A 22,643-nucleotide genomic window follows, 5' to 3' on the forward strand; every position below is an offset into this window, starting at 1 on the left:
AATGTTCCAGATGGGCAACCCGTGCTCATGACCCAAGTGAGTGCCCCTTGGGGAATCGGAGCGGGGGCAGTGTTCCAGCCCCAGGCCCAGTGGGAGCCTTAGGTTTCTCCCATCACATGGCTGGGCCTCAGGTGATGGCTGGCGCTCTGCCTAGGCTGGCAACATTGCCAACAAGAGCACTGTGCTCAACCTGCTACTGACGCTTCTCTTGGGCCAGGTCTACCCTCTCACTGGCTGAGAAGCTGGTGGGGGAGTGAGGGCAGGGGGTCGCAGTGGTGTCCTGGCATCGATTGGGAACTGAGAGTCCTGAGGAAGGGCTCCCTGCTCCTCAGAGCCTGCGGCTCCCACCTGCTCAGTCATCCTCAAGTGCGGGTGGCCAGGGGCACATGGTTGGCATTAGGGGAAGGTGGGTTGGGGACAGAGCACATGGGCTGATTTGATGGGTTGTGCTGTGCCCTGGCCGGGAATCAAACCAAGAACTTCCACACACTGGCCTGATACTGTACGGCTATGCCAACCGGCCAGGGACCCTTTTTCTTTTTCTTTTTTTTATTAAGATTTTATAGAGGTGGGGAGCGAGAAGTATCAAGTCATAGTTGCTTTACTTTAGTTGCTCATTGCTTGCTTGTTGTCTGTGCCTTGACCAGGCAAGCCCAGACTTTTGGGCTGGCAACCTCAGCATTACAGGTCGACGCTCTACCCACTGCGCCACCACAGGTCAGGCTGCTTCTCTCCCTTCTCTGTCGCATTCTTCAAAGGCAGGTGGGGAACCCCATCCTCTGAAGCTGTTGCCCCTGAAGGAAGTGGCCAAGCAGAGCAGCAGCATCCTTGAGCCTCCAGACTTGTCTCTATCAGTGTTACTGCCTTGATTTCCTTGGGTTTCGGTTTTCTCAGCTGGAACCTGCCAACATCTCATTGGGCAGATGTGAAACTCTGACACCTGCATTCATTTAATCCTGCCTCCCTGGGTGGCCCTGACCTATCACTGCAGTTTGGAGTCATTGTCATCTCTGTGGTGACCGTTCGGTGAGCATAGTCCTGAAGACACAGAAATAAACTAGAGCTTTTCATTCACTCGGGGAGCTTCCAGTTTTTAACGAGGACTGGTTAGGAGTCCTAAAAGGATCAGGCTCCCAGGAGGTGGTGTTACTGTGTAATGAATTGCCCTTGTTATTTGGTGGAAATGGGAGAGAGACTCGTCAGAAAACACTTGTCACCAGCGCTGGACAGATAGCTCAGATGGTTAGAACATTGTCCCAATATGCAGAGGTTGCAGGTTCAATCCCCGATTAGGACACATACAGAAAGAGATCAATGTTTCTCTCAAATAAATTTTTAAAAATTAAAAAAACAAAAAAGTTTGAGCTTGTCCCCAGCAGCACGACACCCTCTTCCTGGGCTAAAAACACCCCATTCACTTCTCATGGTTTTGAGCTGTCAATATGGGTCATGGCGCCAAAGGCCCTTGGGAACATAGCCCTTTGGGGCTAGTGGGGTGGGGGCCCTGACTCCACCACTTACAACTGGGGCAGCCCTGGGCAAGGTCTCTGGGCCTCTGTTTGCTCATCTGTAGAGTGAGAATGATCATGGGGCCTACCTCTAAGGAACGTTGGGAGGACAGAAATGGCATTGCCTACTTTCCCTTGTCCCTGGCCCCAGAAAGCTGCAGGCAGAAGGGCAGCTGGCAGGGCTGTGGGACCCCCAGACCGGACAGGAGCAGAGGGGCTTGGAGGAAGATTTTGGACTCAGAATGTGAGAGCCTGTTTGATGAGTACTTGGAGAAGGGTTGTTACCAGACTGCTTCCAAGCCAGGGGCTGGTGCTGCCCCAGCGGAGTACAGGACCTTTCATGTCAGGCGACCTCCAGGTTCTTGACTTGTGCAGGAAAAATGTCAAGACCCCAGTCCAGGTGAAAGTGAGGGTAAGTTTATTAAAGCTTGGGACTGTGAGGCAAAGGAAGGGCCCCCGGAGACAGGATCGAGGGTTTGCCAGGGATGAGCTGCCACTGCCTATTGCTCCCCTGGGTGCAAATCTTGTTGGGACCCTTAGAGCTTAGGGTAGAAGCAAAGTACATTCCTGAGGAAGGGGGGGGGGCGAGGCCATGCTCAGAGAAGACCATCCGTTGGCATTCATTGTCTTGAGGGTCTTATCTATTTTCTTTTCTTGGGGGGGGATCTTATCTATTTTCTATTTTCCATAGGCAGGAATTTTAGGGGAGGTTCCAGCAGAGGATCTCAAAAGACTCTTCATTAGATTTCTAGTTGTGTTGTTTAGTATGCTGATATATCAAAATGAACGTATGGTGGAATCAGGGGTCATTCTCCGGTTAGTTTCACCTTTATTTTGGATTAATCTGATTGTTGTTTGTTTTCTAATCTATCTCCTTGACCTAAGGTGATTTAGACCACCTGCTCTCAGATATCTTTGAGGTGGTGACCCCTACACTGCCCTCTCCCAGGGCTGCAGTTTGGTTTTATCACCATTTTTGTGGTGGCCTTCCCACTGGCACTGCCAGTGGTTAGTCAACCTGGTCCCTACCGCCCACAAGTGGGCATTCCAGCTTTCATGGTGGGCGGTAGCGGAGCAACCAAAGTATAAATAAAAAGATAGATTTAACTATAGTAAGTTGTTTTATAAAGATTTATTCTGCCAAACTTAGCGAAAATCCAACATAAAGTACTTGGTAATTATTATGATTGCTGTAACTGTGCTTTATAAATTTTTTAAAGTAAAGTTACTTCCCTACTTTATAAATCACCATTACTGTGGAACCGGTGGGCGGTTAGAAAATTTTACTACTAACAGAGATACAAAAATGGGCGGTAGCCATAAAAAGGTTGACTACCCCTGAGCACTGCTGTTTGTCCTCCTCACCAACTGGGTGGAGACCCTGCTGGACACCCACAAGTTCGTGTGTGAGTACCAGCTGCCAGTGGCTGAGCAGGCACCGGGCACAAGGATCTGGCTGCTCCTTGTCCAGGCCATAGCCCAGACCATAGCCCACCATTCAGTTGCAGTAGATATGAGCGTGGGGCAAAGGAGGGGAACATGGGATCAGGAGTAATGGAAATTAGAAACTCGGAAGGAGGCTCCGGAGAAGGGAAATGAAGTCTGGGACTGGAAATCAGGGCCAGAGATTGGGAAATACGGGCAGAGGGCTAGGACTGAGGCTTGGGTTCATCCTGACTGCAGGAGTGGGTTTGGACCCAGGTGGAGGTGAGTTAGGAGACTGGGCCCTGAAGACCCTCCATCCCGGTACTTTCACCACAAACTACCACGTCTCTTGTACCAGTACGAACAGCATAGCTAGCTGCGCGGCTATGTGCCCTTCAACGCTGGCGCCAGCGCCTCCAGCCTACCAGCACGTCGGCACAGGACAAACACGCGCCGGGCCTGTGGGAGACGAGGGGAGGGGCGGGGCCTGCCTGGGAGGGGCGGGACGCTGAGCCTGTGGGAGGAGTGGGGTGGGGCCTAGCTGGGAGGGCTGGAATCTGAGTCTAGGGTGAAGGATTCGTGGACAGAGTTGGAGGCTCAGGGCCAGGCTCCAGCGGGGAGAGGCGCGAGTGCTCGGAGTAGAATCCAGAGCGTCGCAGGACAAGGACACCGCGCTGTGCGCAGCCCAGGTACAAGGGGAACCTCTTTCTGGAAGCTGCTGGCTGTGCGTCTGGGCTTCATCATCACCTTCGAGGTAGGCTCAGCGTCGAACAGACCTGGGTTCAAGTTCAGGTTCGCCGCCGACTGGCTGTATCTGGGGATATATTACAGACTAGGGTCTATTTTATAGGATCGTTATGAAGATTCAATGTCAAGCACTTGAACAGTGCCTAGCACATCGTAGGTGCTCAGTGATTTAGTAGCACTGCAACTACTATTATCTCTTGGCAGTAGACCTGGAGGAAGGGAGGAAGCATGTTCCCTCCGGCTTTGCTCAAAATCCCCTTTTTCTGGCCCTGCCTCTAACAGGGTCCCAGGGTTGAGAGATTCTAATTATTAAGGTGATCAATCGTCTTCCTTTAGGGAGGACAGCCCTTCTTTTGTAAGTTCCGTCCTCCTTCGAGAAACGTCCTCCTACATGTCCTCCTTTTTGATATTGGAAGACTAATCTGTAAATGTCCATATTTGATTGATGCAGAGTCGATCCATTGCGTGTGATATGATGTATTTGTATCTAAATAAGTACTTTTTTCTTACAATTATTATTAAAAATGAATAGGCATGTAAGCATAATTACAATATAAAATATTACAAAAGTTTTTTTTACAAATGTTTTCATTATGCATTTATCATGTTATAGTGTATTGCTGCAATGAATAAAATGTTTCTTTTATTTAGAATATTGTTTTCTTCCATTTATTTTTGTCCTTTTCATTTAAAAAAGTTGGTCACCTTATAATTATATCTCTGTGTCTTTGGACAAATGACAACTTGTTTATGCTTCGGTTTCTTCACTTGTAAAACAGGAGTAGTAATTGTATTTACCTCCTAGAGTTGTGAGAATTAAATGAATTAAGACCCGATAAACCCTCAGAATAGTGCCTTGCACTTGGTAAGCAACTCCATAAATTAAGATTGCTAAGGCAATCATTCATTCTCTCTTTGGCTCCCCTTCTTCCCAGCACGTGGTATTCTTCCAGCGTCTCATCGCCTGGCTGGTGCCCGACGTGCCAGCAGCCCTGGCTACCAAGATTAAGGGCGACCGCTACTTGGCTAAGCAGGCGCGCTGGCGGACAACCTCGAGGAGAGGCTTTCTGTCAGAGGACCTGCGGACCCTGCCCCCACCCCTGCTGACCACGGCCCCTCTGTCTGCCCCCAGGCTTTAGCTCAGTTTTCTATACCATACCCTGTTTTTTTCTTTGCCCCTGCGAGTGCTGGCTGGATTACCTCTAATTATCTCCTAGCCACTCCCTTCACCAAACTCCTCCCACGGCACGCCCCCTTTTAAACATCCGGAATCGAGGGGCTGGTCCCCCTGCTCAGCCTGACCAAGTACTGCTTTTTGTTTGCTACAGCAGAGGCTCTGTCCCCAGAGGCTAAGATGCAGGAGCGAGTGAGGCGGGACTGCCATTCCAGGACCCTGAGTCCCAAGGGTGCTTCTTTGATTATGGTTCGCTGCTTCCGGCTAGGGGTCTGGGCAGTACCTTGGCCAGCGTCCTCAAGGTCGCGCCTAAGCTGGGAAGGAGACCCTCTAGTCCTGCCTTGCTTCCCTCACCCTGTTCCCTGTCTCCTGCCCTACCCACAATGCTGACAATAAACCTCTCTCTGCGCCCCAGCTTGCTGCCTCTCTCTGGATACCTGATCCCCATCCCCCCTGTGTGCAGTCTCTTCATTATATGACGATGCTCTCTGGGGGATGTAGTGCAAGGGGAATATGAAGGAGTGAAGGGGCTGAATCACTTTGAACTGAATTGTCACCAGTTGGTAGGGGAGAGATCATCGAGGTCTGGATCCTGGACGCCCTGCCTCCTACGTTTGTTAATCAAGACCTGTAGTGTATGAATAATAATAATAAAAGGATTTAGTTAGGTCAGCTGGGCACCTCCCAGTAGACTCACACTTTTCACCAGATTTTCCCAAACCCTGGTGAGGCAGGCAGTACAGCGCAGAGATTAAGGGCACAGGTTGGCGGTGGAGTCAGACAGACCTGGATTTGAATATTAGTTCTGACTTTATTAGCTGTGTGCCCTTAAGCAAGTTATTTCATCCCTGGAACCTCAGTTTTATCATCTGTGAGATAGGAACTTCCTAGAGCTGATGAGAGATTTAAACAGGATAGTGCCCATTACAACCTGGACAAGGTTGCATCCCCATCTGAAAAGTGGAGCTGTAACAGTGTCCAGAACAATGCCTGGCACATAGAGAGTGCACAATAAGAGTCATTAGCAACATGAATGTTAGTATTTGTGCACATATTCATGTTAATGCTAAGTACCTGGCAATTACTGAGTCCTCAAATAAATGGCAGGTAGTATTAGGGCTACAGCAGCCTCCTCTTTCACAGGCTTGGTAAGACTGCATGCCAGGCACAGCATATGCCCTCTTTACCTGATGCTGGCTCTGCTTGGGCTATTTGAATTGGTTTACTGAGGGCTCAGTGGTGTGGACTAGAGTGTGGAAGGCTTCCTGGTGGAGGAGGCCTTTAGAGATGGTGAGATGGGTCATTCATGAGTAGCAGTGATGCTGGAAGGGCCGGCCAGGACGACACCAGATGTGTCATATCACCTACCTTCATGACTTCTGTCTCCCAACCATAGATAGAGATGAGCATCCCCATTCCATAGGTGCTGTAGCTGGCTCAGAGAGAGAGGGTCAGCACACTGAGGCCTTAAGGTCCCTGAGGAGTCCAAGGCTTGAGAGATTGCCTGCAGAGCTCCCGGGATGTTCCCCTGCCCCAGGGAACCCCCTAGGCACATCTCACATTTGGGAAGCTCTAGAGGAGGGTAGCCTGTCTCCTGGGAAGAAAAGCAGTGCCTCCCCATCTTTAGGACATCGGTCTGGGGTCCTTCAGAGCCTCTCCTGGGCATAGGGATCCCATTGTTCCAGCCCTCTCTTGTACCCCAGACTGGCCAAACCGGTTCTGGGGAAGGGGGGCGGGGAGCAGGCACGTTGAGACAGCCGCCTGCCCGCCTGCGAGGTTCCCTCCGCCTTCACCTCCCCCCTCCCTGCCCCACACAATACCCAGAAGCTTGCATTGCCTGGGCTCAGGGGCCATGCTGACATCGCCCCCTGAGGACCTGGCTGCAACCCCAGAGCCCCCAGGGTGGCCTGGAGCCCCGGACCGTGCTGGAGGCTGGACGGAGCTCCCTGGCTGAGGTAGGGCCCCACCCGGCTGCCAGCAGCCCCATCCTCCTCCCACCAGTCTTCCAGAGTGAGTCCTTTGTGCTGCCCGACTGGCCTCTGATCCTGGTCTGCACTTACTTGTGGCCTCCTGGGGTTCCTCAGCCTGCTTGGCCTGGCTCCCCTCTTCAGCCATGACCTTCTGCTTGGCTTTGTCCCTTTAGAGGCTGAGAGGCCTTGGTAGGATTCCTACAACTCAGGGCTACAGGGCAAGGGGCACCAGGGAAGGAGCAGGGGAAAGCTGGGCACAGGAAGCCAGAGGTGCTTTCCCTGGACCATGGTAGTATCCAGCCACCCTCTCTGCCAGCCTTGCCAGATGGATCCATTGTCTTCGTGATTAGCAGTGCCCGCTGGATAGGACCTTCGGCCTCTGCCCATCCTTCTCAGCCTGCAGACATTCTTAATGACACAGGTTTCCTAGAAGAGGCAGCCAGGAGTGGCCTTAAGGGATATTTTATGGGTTGGGGACACTGAGGCCCAGGGACAGACTATGACTTGCCTAAGGCCACACAGCTTGTCCATGTCCACACTGGGCCTTAACCCTTGGCAGGGCTTTTCCCCTGTGGGTTCCAGAATGACTCTGGCCTAGTGGACATTAGAGTATCCTGAGATCATGTCTTGGGTAGGTAATGTCCCTGCTGCCTTGGCCAGTTCTCAAGGTTTTTCTTTTCTTTTCTAGCAGAGATGAGCTACACACAATAGAAACACAGCTCTGCCCCTCCTGGATCCCTAGCATTGAGGTTCAGAGGGCCCCATCCCTGGAAGGTAGCCCAGCTAGATGGGTCATTCTCATCGCCTCTTGGCCCGAACCCTGGTTTCCCTACTAGAGACCTGCCTCCCCCAGCCCCGTCTCCCTACAAAGCTTTCCACCATCACTCACAACATTCACCCAGCCTTCTCCCTGAGGCTTTGGGAGGGGGTGTTCCTGTCCCAAGGGCTCCATGTTTTGCTCATTTATCTCTGTAACTGACAGGAGTGGGGGGGTTCCTCCCTGCCCTTCAGGGGCTTCCAGAGCCCAAGTGGAGAAAATCTCCCATAATACAAGGGAGCAGGGGCACATCTGCATTCTTGCATGTGTGTGTTCTTGCACGTGTCACGTGTGTGCCCACAGAAGCAAGTGGGACTTCTGGTTCCTGGAGAGAAAGAGACGTGTCTGGTGGTGAGTGGGCCCAGGTCTCCTGCCAGATGCTTCTACAAACATACTAGGGTATGCCTCAGTTTTCCCACCTAGGTGATAGCCCAAGCCCTCCCTCTGACTGGGGAAAGACTAACAGTAACACTCAGAAGAATGACTGTCAGTGACAAAGCTCCCACTCTGTTATCCTTAATTCTCATATTAGTATTTTGAAGTTGGCGTGACTACTGAGACTTGTTTAGAGGAACAGAAGTTTAAGGTACAAGCTAAAGCTGTTTCTGTGGGGGATAGTAACTGCCCCTTAAGAGCCCCACCCCCACCCAGGCAGGGGATGGAGTAGGCAGGGGAAGAGTTGCAGGCTGTGCAGAGAGCTGTCCCCACTGGGTCCTCCCTCCTTCTCTCCCAGGGTCACTGAAGCTGTCACTGTTTCTCAGGCCAAGGCTCTCTCACTATCTATGTGTACTGGGTCTCTAGGTATTTCAGCCAGAACAGTTAGCTATTACTTCCTCCAGGAAGCCTTTCTGGAATGCTCAGGTCAAGCCCAGCACCCTGCTCTGATGATGGTTCCTCTGGCTCTGCTCTTGCCAACCTGGATTGTAACTGTTTCGTTTTTGGCTCTCGCATTGGACTGGCAACCCCTCAGGGCACGAAATATCTGTCCATCTGTCTCCCTGGGTTTTTCTGGGTTTCACATTTGTCTCTGAGTGTCCGGTCAGTCTGAAATTGTCAGTGTCTCTGTCTCTAACGCTGTGTTTCTGAATGTCTCAGTGTCTGTAATTTCTGGTTTTTGCCATTTTGAGTCAGTTTCTAGTTTGCTGTCTAAAGGGTCTTCGTTTCTCCAGGTCACTATCTCAGCCTCTGTCTCCTAGGCTTTCTGGGCCTGCCAGGCTGGGCACTGCCCTTTTGGCCTGAGAGGCCTCTGGGGTGGGGGGGTCTTTGCTGCCCCGCCTGCCCACAGCGAGGCCAGGCTAGGGTAGGCCCCCGCCCAGCCGCTGCCTGCTCCCTCCCTCCCTACCGCTTGCCTCACCACAGGGTTTGATGAATCAAACTCTTTGTCTGGGTGGGATCTCCCCCAGCCAGCTGGGCAGAGAGAGGGCTTCCCCTGCCGGAGCAGCCGAACATCAGCAGAGGGCCTCGGCTAGAGAGGTGAGGGGCTGCCGGAGGGCAGTCAGTGGAGAGCCCCAGGGCAAGGGCTGTAGGGGGCTTGGACCCCTGGATCACCAGACCTGTCCTGAGGTTCCAACAGCCTCTCTGGGGTGACTTCCTACGCAGAGAGGACCCATTTAGCCTGGCCTGATCCTGGGGCTGGGAGCTGGGGTAGGGAAGAACCCCTCCTCATTCCAAGCTGGGGAGGGGGGGGGTTAGACACCTCCCTGTCTTTCTCCTGGGAGGGCCCAGCTTGATCTGCGTGGTGGAGCGCCTGCCAGTCTGTGACCCTCCCAGCCAGCTTGGCATGGGTGTGGGCACTGAAGGCTGTAGCTCTGGGCATGGGAAGGGAGGTTGGGTAACACCAAAGCCAGGACTTCTGGGCCTGGGTGTTTGTGTCTGCATCCTTGTGTTCAAGTGTGGATGAAACAGGAGTGCGAGAAAGCTTGAGTGGATATGTATATAACTGACGGGTCAGTGTGTATGAAAAAGTGTGTGAAAGTATGAACCTTTGAATGTAAAATGTCTGAGTGTAACTGTGAAAGTGTGTATGTCAATGTGTGTACTTGGGAGAAAACATGTGTGGATGTACGTGAAACATTCCTAGATTTGTGTGACAGTGTATGGATATGTACATCTGATCATATGTCAGTGACAGAAAATGTACAAGGTGGTTAAAAGCAGACTCAGAAGCTAGACTGCCTGGGTTTGAATCCTGGTTCCACCATTCATCAAATAACCTCAGCGCCTCACTTTCCTCACCTATAGGATAGGGATAATAGTAGCATCAACTCAGCGTTGTTATGAGAATTAAGTGAGATAAGATGTGTAAAGCACTTGGCTTATCATTCATTAAATGCCAAGTAAGTATCAGCTATTCCTATGTAATTAGGTGTGTGTGTGTACTTGTCTAGATGTGTGTACATTTGTCTACACAAAGGTTTGTCCAGGCCTCCAGGACGTAGTGGCCAGCCCGGCTGTCCTGTGTCTGGCTCTGATACTTTCTCCCCTACAGGCCCAGGTGAGTGGCAGAGCAAAGGAGGAATGGACTGTGGGTCACCTGCTACCCTCCAGCCCCACCTGGCTGGGCCACCTGGTACTGCCCGCCACCCAATAGCTGTGTGCCAGCAGGAGAGTCTGTCCTTTGCGGAGTTGCCCACCCTGCATCCCCCAAGCCCTGTGTGCCTGGATCTCTTCCCTGTCACTCCAGAGGAGTTGCAGGCTCCTGGCAGCCGCTGGTCCCTGGGGACCCCTGCTCCTCTCCAAGGGCTGCTATGGCCGCCATCCCCAGCCGGTCCAGACACCGATATCTCTACCAGTGGAGGGATGCGGCCCAGCAGGGCTGGCAGCTGGCCACACTGTCCTAGCGCCCAGCCCCCAGCTCTGGAGGGACCCTGGAGCCCCAAGAACCCCCAGCCACAGCGCCGGGCCAGCCATGGCTCTGAGAAGAAGTCAGCCTGTGAGTCACTCTGGGTGAGGGGGTGGTGGCCCAGTGGGGCAAATAGGAGAGGGTTTGGGTAGCTTTTTAGGACTTGTAAGCCCCAGAGTTCCCCAAATAGGAAGGACAAGTGGTAGATTTTAGTGCTAGGGAACTGGAACTCAGGGAAGACTAATGACTTGTCCAAGGTCACATAGAAAGTGAGTGGCTATCTTGGGCTCCCTGGTCCTTTGTCCACTCTTTGCCCATTGCTCTCTATTCCCCTCTTGTGGATTTCATTTCTCTGGGGACCAGATCTCAGCAAAAACTTTGCCTTTCACTTGGGCATGTTGCCCAGATGTTCAGGGCCACCAGGCAGAAGTAGAGAGGAGGTGGGGAGAGACCCCAGGGGATGCCAGCCTGCGCTCTCATCCCACTTGCAGGGCGCAAGATGCGTGTGTACCAGCGTGAAGAAGCCCTTGGCAACCCTGAGGCCCATGCTGTCTTCCTCGAACCTGGCCAGATGGCAGAGCAGTCCCTGAGCACAGAGGAGCCCAGGCCACTGGAACTGTCTGGGCCCACCCGAGTGGGTCTTGAGGGTCCTGAGCGGAGGCGCTTCTCTGCCTCTGAGCTGATGACCCGGCTGCACTCTTCCCTGCGCTTGGGGCGGAATTCTGCAGCCAAAGCATTGACCCAAGTGTCAGGCACTGGAGCAGCCCGGGAAGGTACCTGCTTCTCCCCTTGGCCCTAAGAAGCAGCCCATGAGCCAGATGTAGAGTGGTGCAAGGCTCACTCACTGGAGTTGAGACTGGGTGCTGTCTCGCTGACCAGGGCCACCCCCCCTCAGCTCTCGCTTTCTCTAGGGAAAGCATCTGGAAGGGAGTCGCGCAGTGTAGAGATGAGGCTGGACGGTGTGGCGATGGCCCCTCCTGTGGACCCGAGCGGGGGCCATGGCAGCTGGCCTGAGTCCAGGTACCACCTCCCACTGCAGGATCAAATCTGACGCGGGGTGCAGGCAAAGAGCTCTGACATTCTCTCATTTATAGGCTGGAATCGCAGGAAGAGCCGGCTCTGGGTTCCAGAGGCGCCAGCGAGCGTCGACAGTCGCGGTTCCTCCTTAACTGTACGTGGGAGGGGGTCATGGAGGAAGGGGCTGGGGTTTTGGGGAAACTGGGAAAGTGGGGTTCTGAGAGTTAAGAGGTAGGGATCCTGTGAAGAAGAGAATTGAATCTCAGTATCCAACACAGGAAATAGCACGCAGTTGGTGCTCAAGCAGTGTTTATGAAATGAGTGAGTGAATGAATGAATGAATGAATGAATGAATTCACTATGTCCCGTTATCCAAACTTTTGGAAAGGCTTGTTGAGGGAGGCAGGCTCTCGGGGAAGCCGGGGAGGAGCCGGGCCGCGGCTGGCGGGCGCTGCACAGCCCTCCCCTGCCCCTCTCTCTGCCCAGCCGTCCTCTACCAGGAATACAGCGACGTGGCCAGCGCCCGCGAACTGCGGCGGCAGCAGCGTGAGGAGGAGGGCCCTGGGGACGAGGCCGAGGGCGCGGAGGAGGGGCCCGGGCCGCCGCGCGCCAACCTCTCTCCAAGCAGCTCTTTCCGGGCGCAGCGCTCGGCGCGAGGCTCCACCTTCTCGCTGTGGCAGGACATCCCCGACGTGCGCGGCAGCGGCGTCCTGGCCACGCTGAGCCTGCGCGACTGCAAATTGCAGGAGGTGCGCCCGGAGACCCGGGGGGCGGGGCCAGCAGAGCTGCCAGTCGCGGGAGGTGGTGCTGAGACCCACAGGGGGTGTGGAGCAACAGAAGGAGCGGGGCTAGGGGTACCGGGCCCGCGGGACTGAAAACTGCAGAAGGTGGGGAACGGGGGGCCACAAGAGGACGGGACCGATGGGATGGTTAATGCCAAGGTTGCTAGGAACTGACAAGGCGGAGCTGGTTGCTAGCTAAGACGAAGGAGCCTTGGAACCGAAGGCGGGTGGAGAAGCTGGGAGAAGGGGCGGGGCCATGGGGTGAGGCCTAGGATAGGGCAGGGCCAGAGGAGGGGCAGATTCAGGCTGGGCTGGTGGAGATGAGATCTCTGAAAGCAGGGACTGGGAAGCGAAATCCCGGAACCATCCTGAGCAAAACCTCGTGGTGGGCAGGGGACCAGGCCGGGCCAAGAGCAAGGGCAGGGTCCGTGGAAGGGCGGGGTCATCCGATGGCTGTAGCTGGGGTAGTCAACCTTTTTATACCTACCGCCCACTTTTGTATCTCTGTTAGAAGTAAAATTTTCTAACCGCTCACCGGTTCCACAGTAATGGTGATTTATAAAGTAGGGAAGTAACTTTTTTTTTCTTTTTCTTTTTTTTCTTTTTCCATTTTTCTGAAGCTGGAAACAGGGAGAGACAGTCAGACAGACTCCCGCATGCGCCGACCGGGATCCACCCGGCACGCCCACCATGGGGCGACGCTCTGCCCACCAGGGGGCGATGCTCTGCCCATCTTGGGCGTCGCCATGTTGCGACCAGAGCCACTCTAGCGCCTGAGGCAGAGGCCACAGAGCCATCCCCAGCGCCCGGGCCATCTTTGCTCCAATGGAGCCTCGGCTGCGGGAGGGGAAGAGAGAGACAGAAAGGAAGGTGCGGCGGAGGGGTGGAGAAGCAAATGGGCGCTTCTCCTGTGTGCCCTGGCCGGGAATCGAACCCGGGTCCTCCGCACGCTAGGCCGACGCTCTACCGCTGAGCCAACCGGCCAGGGCCGGGAAGTAACTTTACTTTATAAAATTTATAAAGCAGAGTTACAGCAAGTTAAAGCATATAATAATAATTACTTACCAAGTACTTTATGTCGGATTTTTGCTGTTTGGCAGAATAAATCTTTATAAAACAACTTACTATAGTTAAATCTATCTTTTTATTTATACTTTGGTTGCTCTGCTACCGCCCACCATGAAAGCTGGAATGCCCACTAGTGGGCAGTAGAGACCAGGTTGACTACCACTGCCAGGTAGCTTGTTTTGAAGCGCGGCTAGGGGCTAAATCAAGGGCTCCAGATTGGTTTGAACAATTGCGTGAGGCAGGAGATGGATCCCAAACCCCACCAGGCACCAGATCAAGTGTGAGGCTAGAGAAGGAGTGGGGATCTATACAAGGAGAAGGAGTGGGTTGGCTGGTCTCAGGGTTCAACCCCGCGTCTGCCCTTGCTCAGGCCAAGTTTGAGCTGATCACGTCCGAGGCCTCATACATCCACAGCCTGTCAGTGGCCGTGGGCCATTTCTTAGGCTCAGCTGAGCTGAGTGAGTGTCTGGGGGTGCAGGACAAGCAGTGGCTGTTCTCCAAACTGCCCGAGGTCAAGAGCACCAGCGAGAGGTGAGGGACTGGCTGTGCCTGGCTGGGGGAGGGGACTGAGCCTGCGATTGGCTGGGCTCCCATGTCTGGGGTCTCACCCTGGCCCTGATCCCTTGCTGACCCCTCAGGTTTCTGCAGGACCTGGAGCAGCGACTGGAGGCAGATGTCCTGCGCTTCAGTGTGTGCGATGTTGTGTTGCGCCACTGCCCAGCCTTCCGCCGTGTCTACCTGCCCTATGTCACCAACCAGGCCTACCAGGAGCGCACCTACCAGCGCCTGCTGTAGGGCTGGGGACTCTGAAAGGGGGGAGGAAAGAGGGCTTCTCATGTGGGAGTAGGAGCAGAGGACTGGGTGAGGAAGGGTGACGTGAGGGGGAAGGGTCCCTAAAAAGGGCTATGTGACCAGAATGCAGGAAGGATGTGCTGAGAAAGCACCTGAAGAACCAATGGGGTGGCTGGGTCGTGGATCTCAGGAGTTCAGAACCAGATGTGACCCCAGACCCCTCCCCATTTTCCAGCCTGGAGAACCCCAAGTTCCCGGGCATCCTGGCTCGCCTAGAGGAGTCTCCTGCGTGCCAGCGTCTGCCCCTCACCTCCTTCCTCATCCTGCCGTTTCAGAGGATCACCCGCCTCAAGATGCTGGTGGAGGTACCTGGAGGGTCCCAGGCTGCCCTGACGGCCTGGCGGAGGCGATGCCGCGGTGCCCTCGACAGCCCCTTCTGGGCACCTGCGGGTGGGCAGGGTCGTGGGGGGAGATGATGGCTTGCCTCATTGAGCTGACCCCACCCTCCAGAATATCCTGAAGCGGACAGCACAGGGCTCTGAAGACGAAGACATGGCCACCAAGGCCTTCAATGCGCTCAAGGAGGTGAGCTCGGCAGGGCAGGGGCTTTCTGGCTCCTAAGGGCCTCCTTGCAACCCCAGTGTGTCTCTAAGAGAGCTCCAGCCTTCAGAGCGTCTGGTCTCCAGGTGGGACTCTGAGGCTGGGCTCCGGAAGCCGGGGTTGTGGGGCTGCAGGTGACCCACCCCCGGCCTCCCCAGCTGGTGCAGGAATGCAACGCCAGTGTGCAGTCCATGAAGAGGACCGAGGAGCTCATCCACCTGAGCAAGAAGATCCACTTTGAGGGCAAGGTGCATGCCCTTAGCGGTTGGATGGGCACACAAAGGGCGGCTCGGTTCCCTCCTTCCCTGGGGACTGCAGGCCAGTTGATTACTGCCCACCACTCCCATCCCTGGCCTGTGCCCTTTGCCCTGTGGTCCTGGCCCTGAACTGTACTCCTCTTTGCCTCCTCCATCCTCCTAGATCTTCCCACTGATCTCTCAGGCCCGCTGGCTGGTGCGGCACGGGGAGCTGGTGGAGCTGGCACCACTGCCCGCGGCACCCCCAGCCAAGCTGAAGCTGTCCAGCAAGGCGGTCTACCTGCACCTCTTCAATGACTGCTTGCTTCTCTCCCGACGCAAGGAGTGAGTGGGGGCAGGGTGAGGGGGAATGGTGGATTGCCGCTCCCTTCCTCCCTACTTATGGGCTCACAACCCGTCCATCACTGGGCCTGGGAGCCCCAACCTGTGCCAGACTGTGTTGCCAGGGCACCCTGAGCCTGGGAGGCTCCCACAGGAAAGACAGAGGTTCCAGGCATGTTCCTTCCAGAATTAAAGGCCGACTATTGCAGAGGACTAAAGCTGCTCTGAGCTTCAGCCAATTAGAACAGAGAGTAAGAGCATAGCCCTGGAGTCCTGCCTCTGCCCTGAGTCATAATGCTAACAGCCAGCATATACTATGCACCTGCTCTGTGCCGGGTGTGCTCTGTAAATGATTCCCTTTTGTCTTCTATTTCCCTGGGAAGTGGGCTCCCTTGTTATCCTCAGTGTCTTAGAGCTGGTAAGTGCAGGAAGGAGTCAGGAGGAGGCCAGGCCTGTCTGCTACCATATCCTAGCTCCTAACTATACTATCCTGTCTTCCATCTGAAAAATAGAAACAACCATATATAGAGATTCATGTGATAATAATACATGAAAAAGACATAGCATCTGCCTGGCACTTAGCGAACAGTCAGTATTTTTTTTTTTTGTATTTTTCTGAAGTTGGAAATGGGGAGGCAGTCAGACAGACTCCCGCATGCGCCCTACTGGGATCCACCTGGCACGCCCACCAGGGGGTGATGCTCTGCCCATCTGGGGCGTCGCTCTGTTGCAACCAGAGCCATTCTAGTGCCTGAGGCAGAGGCCACAGAGCCATCCTCAGCGCCCGGGCCAACTTTGCTCCAATGGAGCCTTGGCTGCGGGAGGGGAAGAGAGAGACAGAGAGGAAGGAGAGGGGGAGGGGTGGAGAAACAGATGGGCGCTTCTCCTGTGTGCCCTGGCTGAGAATTGAACCCGGGACTCCTGCACGCCAGGCTGACGCTCTACCACTGAGCCAACCGGCCAGGACCCAGTCACTCAATATTTGCTGTGATTATAAATTTGGATTGATGGCCTGACCAGGCGGTGGTGCAGTGGATAGAGTGTTGGATTGGGATGCAGAAGACCCAGGTTCGAGACCCCGAGGTCGCCAGCTTGAGCGAGGGCTCATCTGGTTTGAACAAAAGCTCACCAGCTTGGACCCAAGGTCACTGGCTAGAACAAGGGGTTACTCGGTCTGCTGAAGGCCCAAAGTCAAGGCACATATGAGAAGGCAATCAATGAACAATTAAGGTGTCGTAATGCGCAATGAAAAACTAATGATTGATGCTTCTCATCTCTCTGTTCCTGTCTTTCTGTCCCTGTCTATCCCTCTCTCTGACTCTCTCTCTGTCTCTGTAAAAAAAAAAAAAAATTTGGATTGATGGAAAATATTTCCTGAATGAGGTCAGCCTGAAGGCTGGATGGAAGGAAGAACGGACCTCTTCTGCCATGGGAAGAGTTCATTTCTGATGTATTTGTTCATTCAATAAAGCACTACTGAACCCCTGTTCTGTACTGGGCCCTCTGATGGCCGCTGGGGACATGGAGATGAATGGGGCTTGTTCTCTGCTCACAGGAGCGCTCAGACCAGTGAAAATACATCCTGATAACTACCTGGTCAGAGTTTTGATGGAAGGGTATACTCACGCTGTAACATACCTTGGTGTGGGGTGAGAATCAGTAAAGTGTCACAGAGGAAGGGATATTTGAGGTGGGTTCTGAAGGATAAGTAGGAGTTTTCCAGCAGGGGAGTTTGGGGAAGGATATAGCAAAGTCACAGTAAGATGTAAGTGTAGAGCATGCTTGGCATATGATGAAGCCTAATGTGTCCAGATTTGTGGAGGGGAAGGGCAAAAGAGGGAGGTTGGAATGTTGAAAGTCATGGTAGAGATGCTGAACTTTCTGAGACAGTAGGGAACGTGGAGAGTTAAGCAGAGATGTGACATTTTACTCTTGGCTAATTTGGAGGGTGGACTAGAAGGGGAGACCGGAAGCTCTTGCAATTGCCAAGGTGAGAGTGGATGCTCCGGAAGTGGAAGGGGACTTGGGGAGAGGTAGATTCTGGGGACAGTAAGGAGATAGCCAGGACATAGCTGCCGGTGAGGGGCAGGGGGAGAGGGAGGAGAAGCGAGAATGGTGACTGAGTTTCCTCTTGGGAACTTGGAGGGGTCTTCCACTGGAGTGGGGAGCAGTGAAGGGGTCCGGTTTGGAGTGGGAGATACTGAGTTCTGTTTAGAGGGGTTGAGATGAAGGAACCTAAGGAAAATCCTCACTCCCCCCCCCACCACCACCTATCCTTCCTGCAAGAGGTTATTGGACCAAATAGTGTGAAACAGGAGACATAGTTCAGATTCTAGATCAGTTAGTGAGTCAGACACTAAACACTGTAGAGCAGTGGTCCCCAACCCCCGGGCTGCGGACCAGTACCGGTCTGTGGGCCATTTGGCACCAGTCTGCAGAGAAAGAATAAGTAACTTACATTATTTCCGTTTTATTTACATTTAAGTCTGCATGATGTTTTATTTTTTTAAAATGACCAGATTCCCTCTGTTACATCCATCTAAGACTCACTCTTGATGCTTGTCTCGGTCACGTGATACATTTATCTGTCCCACCCTAAAGGCCGGTCCGTGAAAATATTTTCTGACATTAAACCAGTTCGTGGCCCAAAAAAGGTTGAGGACCACTGCTGTAGAGGTCTCGTCAAAGTTGCTGCCCAGCTGGTTTTTAGCATGGGCTCAGGGCAGTTGATGGCATGCCAGGGGTCAGGGCTGGTCTTCTCACCTTCTACCTGTCAGTGATCAGGCAGGAACGGAACTCCCAGTTCCTTTTGTGGACTTTGCTGGCACTGCCCTGTGCAGCCAAGTTCCCTTGGGGGGGGTGCTAGAGGGGGAGATGACCCCTTCTCCCTTTAATTAGGACTTGGCTGGTCCTGAGGGTGAGGCTGGGAGCCTAGGCATATACCAGGCTGACCTCTCCTCTCCTGGTCCTGCAGGCTAGGGAAATTTGCCGTTTTTGTCCATGCCAAGATGGCTGAACTGCAGGTGAGAGACTTGAGCCTAAAGCCCCAGGGCATCCCTGGCCACGTGTTCCTCCTTCAGCTCCTCCACGGGCAGCACGCGAAGCACCAGTTCCTGCTGAGGGCCCGGACAGAGTGAGTGGGTCTGGGGATGGGGGAGAACCCTGCCCCAGGCAGGCGCTGGCCTTTTTCCTGTGGCTGCAGGATGGTGGCATAAGGCAGCACATGGGCGGACCCAGCGCCCAGGGGTGCTGGGCCTGCTCTGTTCCTGTGCTCAGAGCTGGGTGGGGCGCAGGGCCATGTGGTGGCTTCAAGGGTGGGGAAGTCATGACCTGGGTCCCGGGTCTGGACTTCCTCCTTCATTCTCCCAGCCGTTTCCCCAGCCTGGCCCTGGGACATTGCAGCTTACATTTTGTGATAACTCAGCCTTCCTTCCCTAGAAGTGAGAAGCAGCGGTGGATCTCTGCCATGTGCCCCTCCAGCCCCCAGGAGGACAAGGAGGTCATCAGCGAGGGGGAAGGTAGCAGCCTGCCACCCTCCTCCCTCCAAGCCCTTCCTGCCCACCCTGGGCTGGGTGCTTCATTGCTTTCCCCCTTCCCTCCCATCCTGGGTGCTGTTTGGCCAGTGGGGCTACCAGGGAGAGAGGTCAACAGCCTGGGGTTGTCAGGGTCGGCTCTACAGAACCTTGAAGGACGGGCAGGATTTACATTGCACAGGACGACCCCCGTGTGCACGTTTGTGATGACAAAATGTTTTATATCCTCCTGTTTCATCCCCATGGAAGCTCATTTTACAAGTTAGAAAACAGAGATTCAGGGAGGTAGTGACTTGTCCAAGTTCACCCACCTAATGAGTGGCTGAGCTGGGATTCAAGCCAGGTCTGGCTCCAAAGCCTGTGGTTTTCCCAATACTACCAGCCCACCCAGTGCGGTGATAGGGGTGAGGGACTGGTCTGGAACAGATTCTCTGGCTTGGGCTAGAAATCCAGTTTAGACTGGTGGGTGAGTTGATCATTCCAAAGAGGTGGTCAGAGAAGACCCCTGAAGGATGAGGAGGGGCAGCCCTGAAAAGATTTAGGGGAGAGCGCTCCTGGTACAAGAAACAGCCAGTGCAAAGGCCCTGAGGCAGGAGGGGGCTTAGAGTGTTTGAGGAACAGCAGGGTGACTGGTGTGACAGCTTCATAAGTGAGGGAGAGAGGGAAAGAATGGAAGGAGAGGAGTTTAGCAAGGGGGCAATGCTAGATCATGCAGGGCTTTGTAGGCTGCAGGGAGGACATTGGATTTTATTCTGAGAGGAGCAGGAAGCCCTAGAAGGTTGGTTATCAATGGGGCAGTGATGTGGCTTGAATCCCAGTTGAGGAGGCTGGCCTGGAGGGAGCACCAGAGTAGCATTAGGAGGCATGTGAAGGGGCCATTACTGCTGTGTGGTGGGGGAGCTCTAGGGGCAGTTGGACATAGGCCTGGGAGTCAGGAGCAAGGTGTCGGATAGAGTTGGGGAGGAAAGAGCCCTGGGCACAGAAACAGTAAGGGAAGCTGGGCGGGACTGGATTCATCAGCGAGGGGAAGGTAGCAGCCTGCCACCCTCCTCCCTCCAAGCCCCCCCCCCAACCCTGGGCTGGGTGCTTCATTGCTTTCCCCCTTCCCTCCCATCCTGGGTGCTGTTTGGCCAGTGGGGCTACCAGGGAGAGAGGAGAGCTACCAGGGGCTACCGGGGGCTTGTGTTTAGCATCAGAGCAGAGAAGAGTGGCCAGAGTGGGCAGGGAGGGACAGAGGAAAGGGAGCAGCAGTGGCTACCCTCCCACTCCCTCCCTTCCTTCTACTGCCCCTCCTTGCTCACCCCAACATGCCCTGGGGACTCCCTCAATCTCTCTTGGGCTGTCAGACCGCCCCCAGGTTCAGTGTGTCAGGACATACAAGGCACTGCAGCCGGATGAACTGACCTTGGAGAAGACTGACATCCTGGCAGTGAGAACCCGGACCAATGACGGTGAGAGGGGCCTCCTGGGAAGGCCTTCCTGAGGGGGCTTGCATGAGTAGGAGGTAGCTAAATGGCTAAGACTTCAGAGGAAAAGCTTACACAAGCGTTGATCAACCACAGCAAACAGGAATGAAGTTAGACAAGAGGAGGAACTTCCTACTTGTAAAGATGTAGGTTTGAAGGTGACTGATGGGGGAGAGTGGAAAATACCCTTCTTTGAGGATGTCAGGAAAAACAGGTCAGAAGTTCCTCCACAAGACTGCTAGAGGCAGGGTCCTCCTGGGAGCTGGGAGATGCTGAGATGATGTCACCTCAGCCCCAGGGGTGCAGGCGAGGCTTGCGTCAGGGCCTAGGCATTCCTACACAGACATGGCCCTGGTGTCCCTGTGATGCCACTGATGCTGCTCCTGGCCTGTGTGCCCCCAGGCTGGCTGGAGGGGGTCCGCCTGGCAGATGGCGAGAAGGGGTGGGTGCCCCAAGCCTACGTGGAGGAGATCAGCAGCCTCAGTGCCCGCCTCCGAAACCTCCGGGAGAGTAAGCGGATCACGAGCGCCACCAGCAAGCTGGGGGAGCCCCCTGCGTGATGAACAGCCGTGGCCTGGGACATGCCCGGCTCCCTGACAGGCCGAGGAGGGGCTGTAGTGTCCCCACACCCCAGGCCACCACTGCTGGGACTTCTGCTCTGTGGCTGGGCGTCAGGAGTCTGGCCTCATGCTTCTCAGTGTCCACTCTTCAGGGCCGAGGGCGTTTTTCTCCTCTGGCCTGGGGGCCACTACAGGTGACCTCTGATATCTGGCAAGGACTGGGACCCTCTGTCTTCCATGTCCTTGACCCTGCCTGACTCTTGGTCCCTTTATCAGAGGTTTGGCTGGGAAAGGCTCTGATACCCATTTGGGTTCTGGGACCTATATGTATCTGGCCAGAGCCTGCGTGGGCCCTGGTGGTGACTTTGTAAATAAATTCCCATCATGCCTTTACTTGGAGTCTGTGAGCCGTCTGATGCTGCCCCCACCCAGCCCCATTTTCCCAGCTAAAGATCAGGAGGGTCCCAGGCCATTTCCCACTGAGGATTTGCCCTTCTGTCGACTTTTCCTCTCCCCCAGAGGAGGGTGAGGGAAGGACTGCGTATCAGACTGCTTCGGGCTGCTGCTAACAAAACAGCAAGTTCAAACAGTCTTAAATATTAAAGGGAATTTATTAGTTCTTGTACTTGTTTCTTATAGCTTCTGTAACAAATTACGGCAAACTAGGTGATGTAAACCAACAGAAATGTATTCTCTCACAGTCCTGGAGGCCAGAAGTCTGAACTTGGTATCACTGGGCCAAAATCCAGGTGTCTGGAGGTCCATGCTTCATCCTGTAGTGGAGACACGCTCTAGGGGAGAATTGTTCCTTGCCTATCTCAGCTACTGGTGGCTGCCAGCATTCCTAGGCTGGCATTTGTAGGACTCTAGTCTCTGCCTCTGTGGCCACCTTGCCTTCTCTGTGTGTCTGTGTCAAACCTTCCTTTGCCTCCCTCTTATAAGAATATATGTGATTGCATTTGGGGTCCACCCAATTCTTAACTAAAATCCATCTTATAATTCTTAATTTAAATCCCATCTACAAAGACTCACCCCTTTTTTCTGTTATATGAGATGACATTTATAGATTCCAGACATTAGTATGTGAATGTATTTTGGGAGACCCTTTCTCAGTCTGCCACAGTTCTAACTGAGAAGTGTAGTGTCAGGGTGGGCTTCAGGCAAGGCTCGATCTAGTGGCTCATTGCTGTCACTGAGGACCCAGGTCTTTACATTTCTCTGCTCTGCTTTTCTTGGTGTCAGCTTCATCCTAAGGCTCCCAGGAGCTCCATTCACATCCAAATGGAAGAAGACAGTTGTCTTTGTGTCCCCCCCCCCCATTCTTGAAGTCCTGGGATGCTCTCTGGACCTCCGGGCTGATCATGGAGGCCAGGGGGTGGTGTGTGCTGTTAGACCTAAGCTCTGCCATGTGCTCTATCCCTGGAGCCTGGCTGGGGAATTGTCAGCCCTGAAATCCTACCGATTCCCAACAGGAATTTGTGGCTGTTGAAAAGGAATGGTAAATGCTTGGGAGGCCAGTTCGTTCGTTAGAATCTGAGTCACCCAAGAGAGTGGAAGGACCAGGGAATAGAGAACACTTGGGTGGATGGGAGCATCCTTCAGCCCTCAAAAGGAGGTCATGGAGCAAAGACAACGTGAGTTGGGGTGGTTCTAGAGGGCAAATGTGGGCAAATGGAGAGAAGCTCATGCCCATGAGGAAGACGTTGGGAATGACTTTTTTTTTTTTTTTAATTTTTCTGAAGCTGGAAACGGGGAGAGACAGTC

The 22,643-nt window shown here is 54.0% G+C and overlaps 1 protein-coding gene across 2 annotated transcripts; it reads left to right on the forward strand.

Annotated features, from left to right (window-relative positions):
* The first annotated feature begins 6,511 nt into the window (after positions 1-6,511).
* ARHGEF19 (Rho guanine nucleotide exchange factor 19) lies at positions 6,512-21,271 on the forward strand. Of its 2 annotated transcripts, none has more exons than XM_066270343.1 (16): positions 6,512-6,809; positions 10,130-10,573; positions 10,975-11,256; positions 11,395-11,503; positions 11,578-11,654; positions 11,987-12,249; positions 13,721-13,881; positions 13,989-14,141; positions 14,378-14,507; positions 14,653-14,727; positions 14,901-14,990; positions 15,163-15,323; positions 18,295-18,453; positions 18,759-18,838; positions 20,200-20,304; positions 20,722-21,271. In XM_066270343.1, the coding sequence occupies exons 2-16, from the start codon at positions 10,159-10,161 to the stop codon at positions 20,877-20,879; spliced, it is 2,418 nt and encodes an 805-aa protein (XP_066126440.1). In that variant the 5' UTR covers positions 6,512-6,809; positions 10,130-10,158; the 3' UTR covers positions 20,880-21,271. The 2 variants fall into 2 exon arrangements, with proteins under 2 accessions (XP_066126440.1, XP_066126441.1); XM_066270344.1 differs by lacking the exon at positions 6,512-6,809 and adding an exon at positions 8,841-9,114.
* The last annotated feature ends 1,372 nt before the right edge of the window (positions 21,272-22,643 follow it).

The sequence above is a fragment of the Saccopteryx bilineata genome, chromosome 3 (genome assembly GCF_036850765.1).
Source record: "Saccopteryx bilineata isolate mSacBil1 chromosome 3, mSacBil1_pri_phased_curated, whole genome shotgun sequence".
Classification (NCBI taxonomy): Eukaryota; Metazoa; Chordata; class Mammalia; order Chiroptera; family Emballonuridae; genus Saccopteryx; species Saccopteryx bilineata.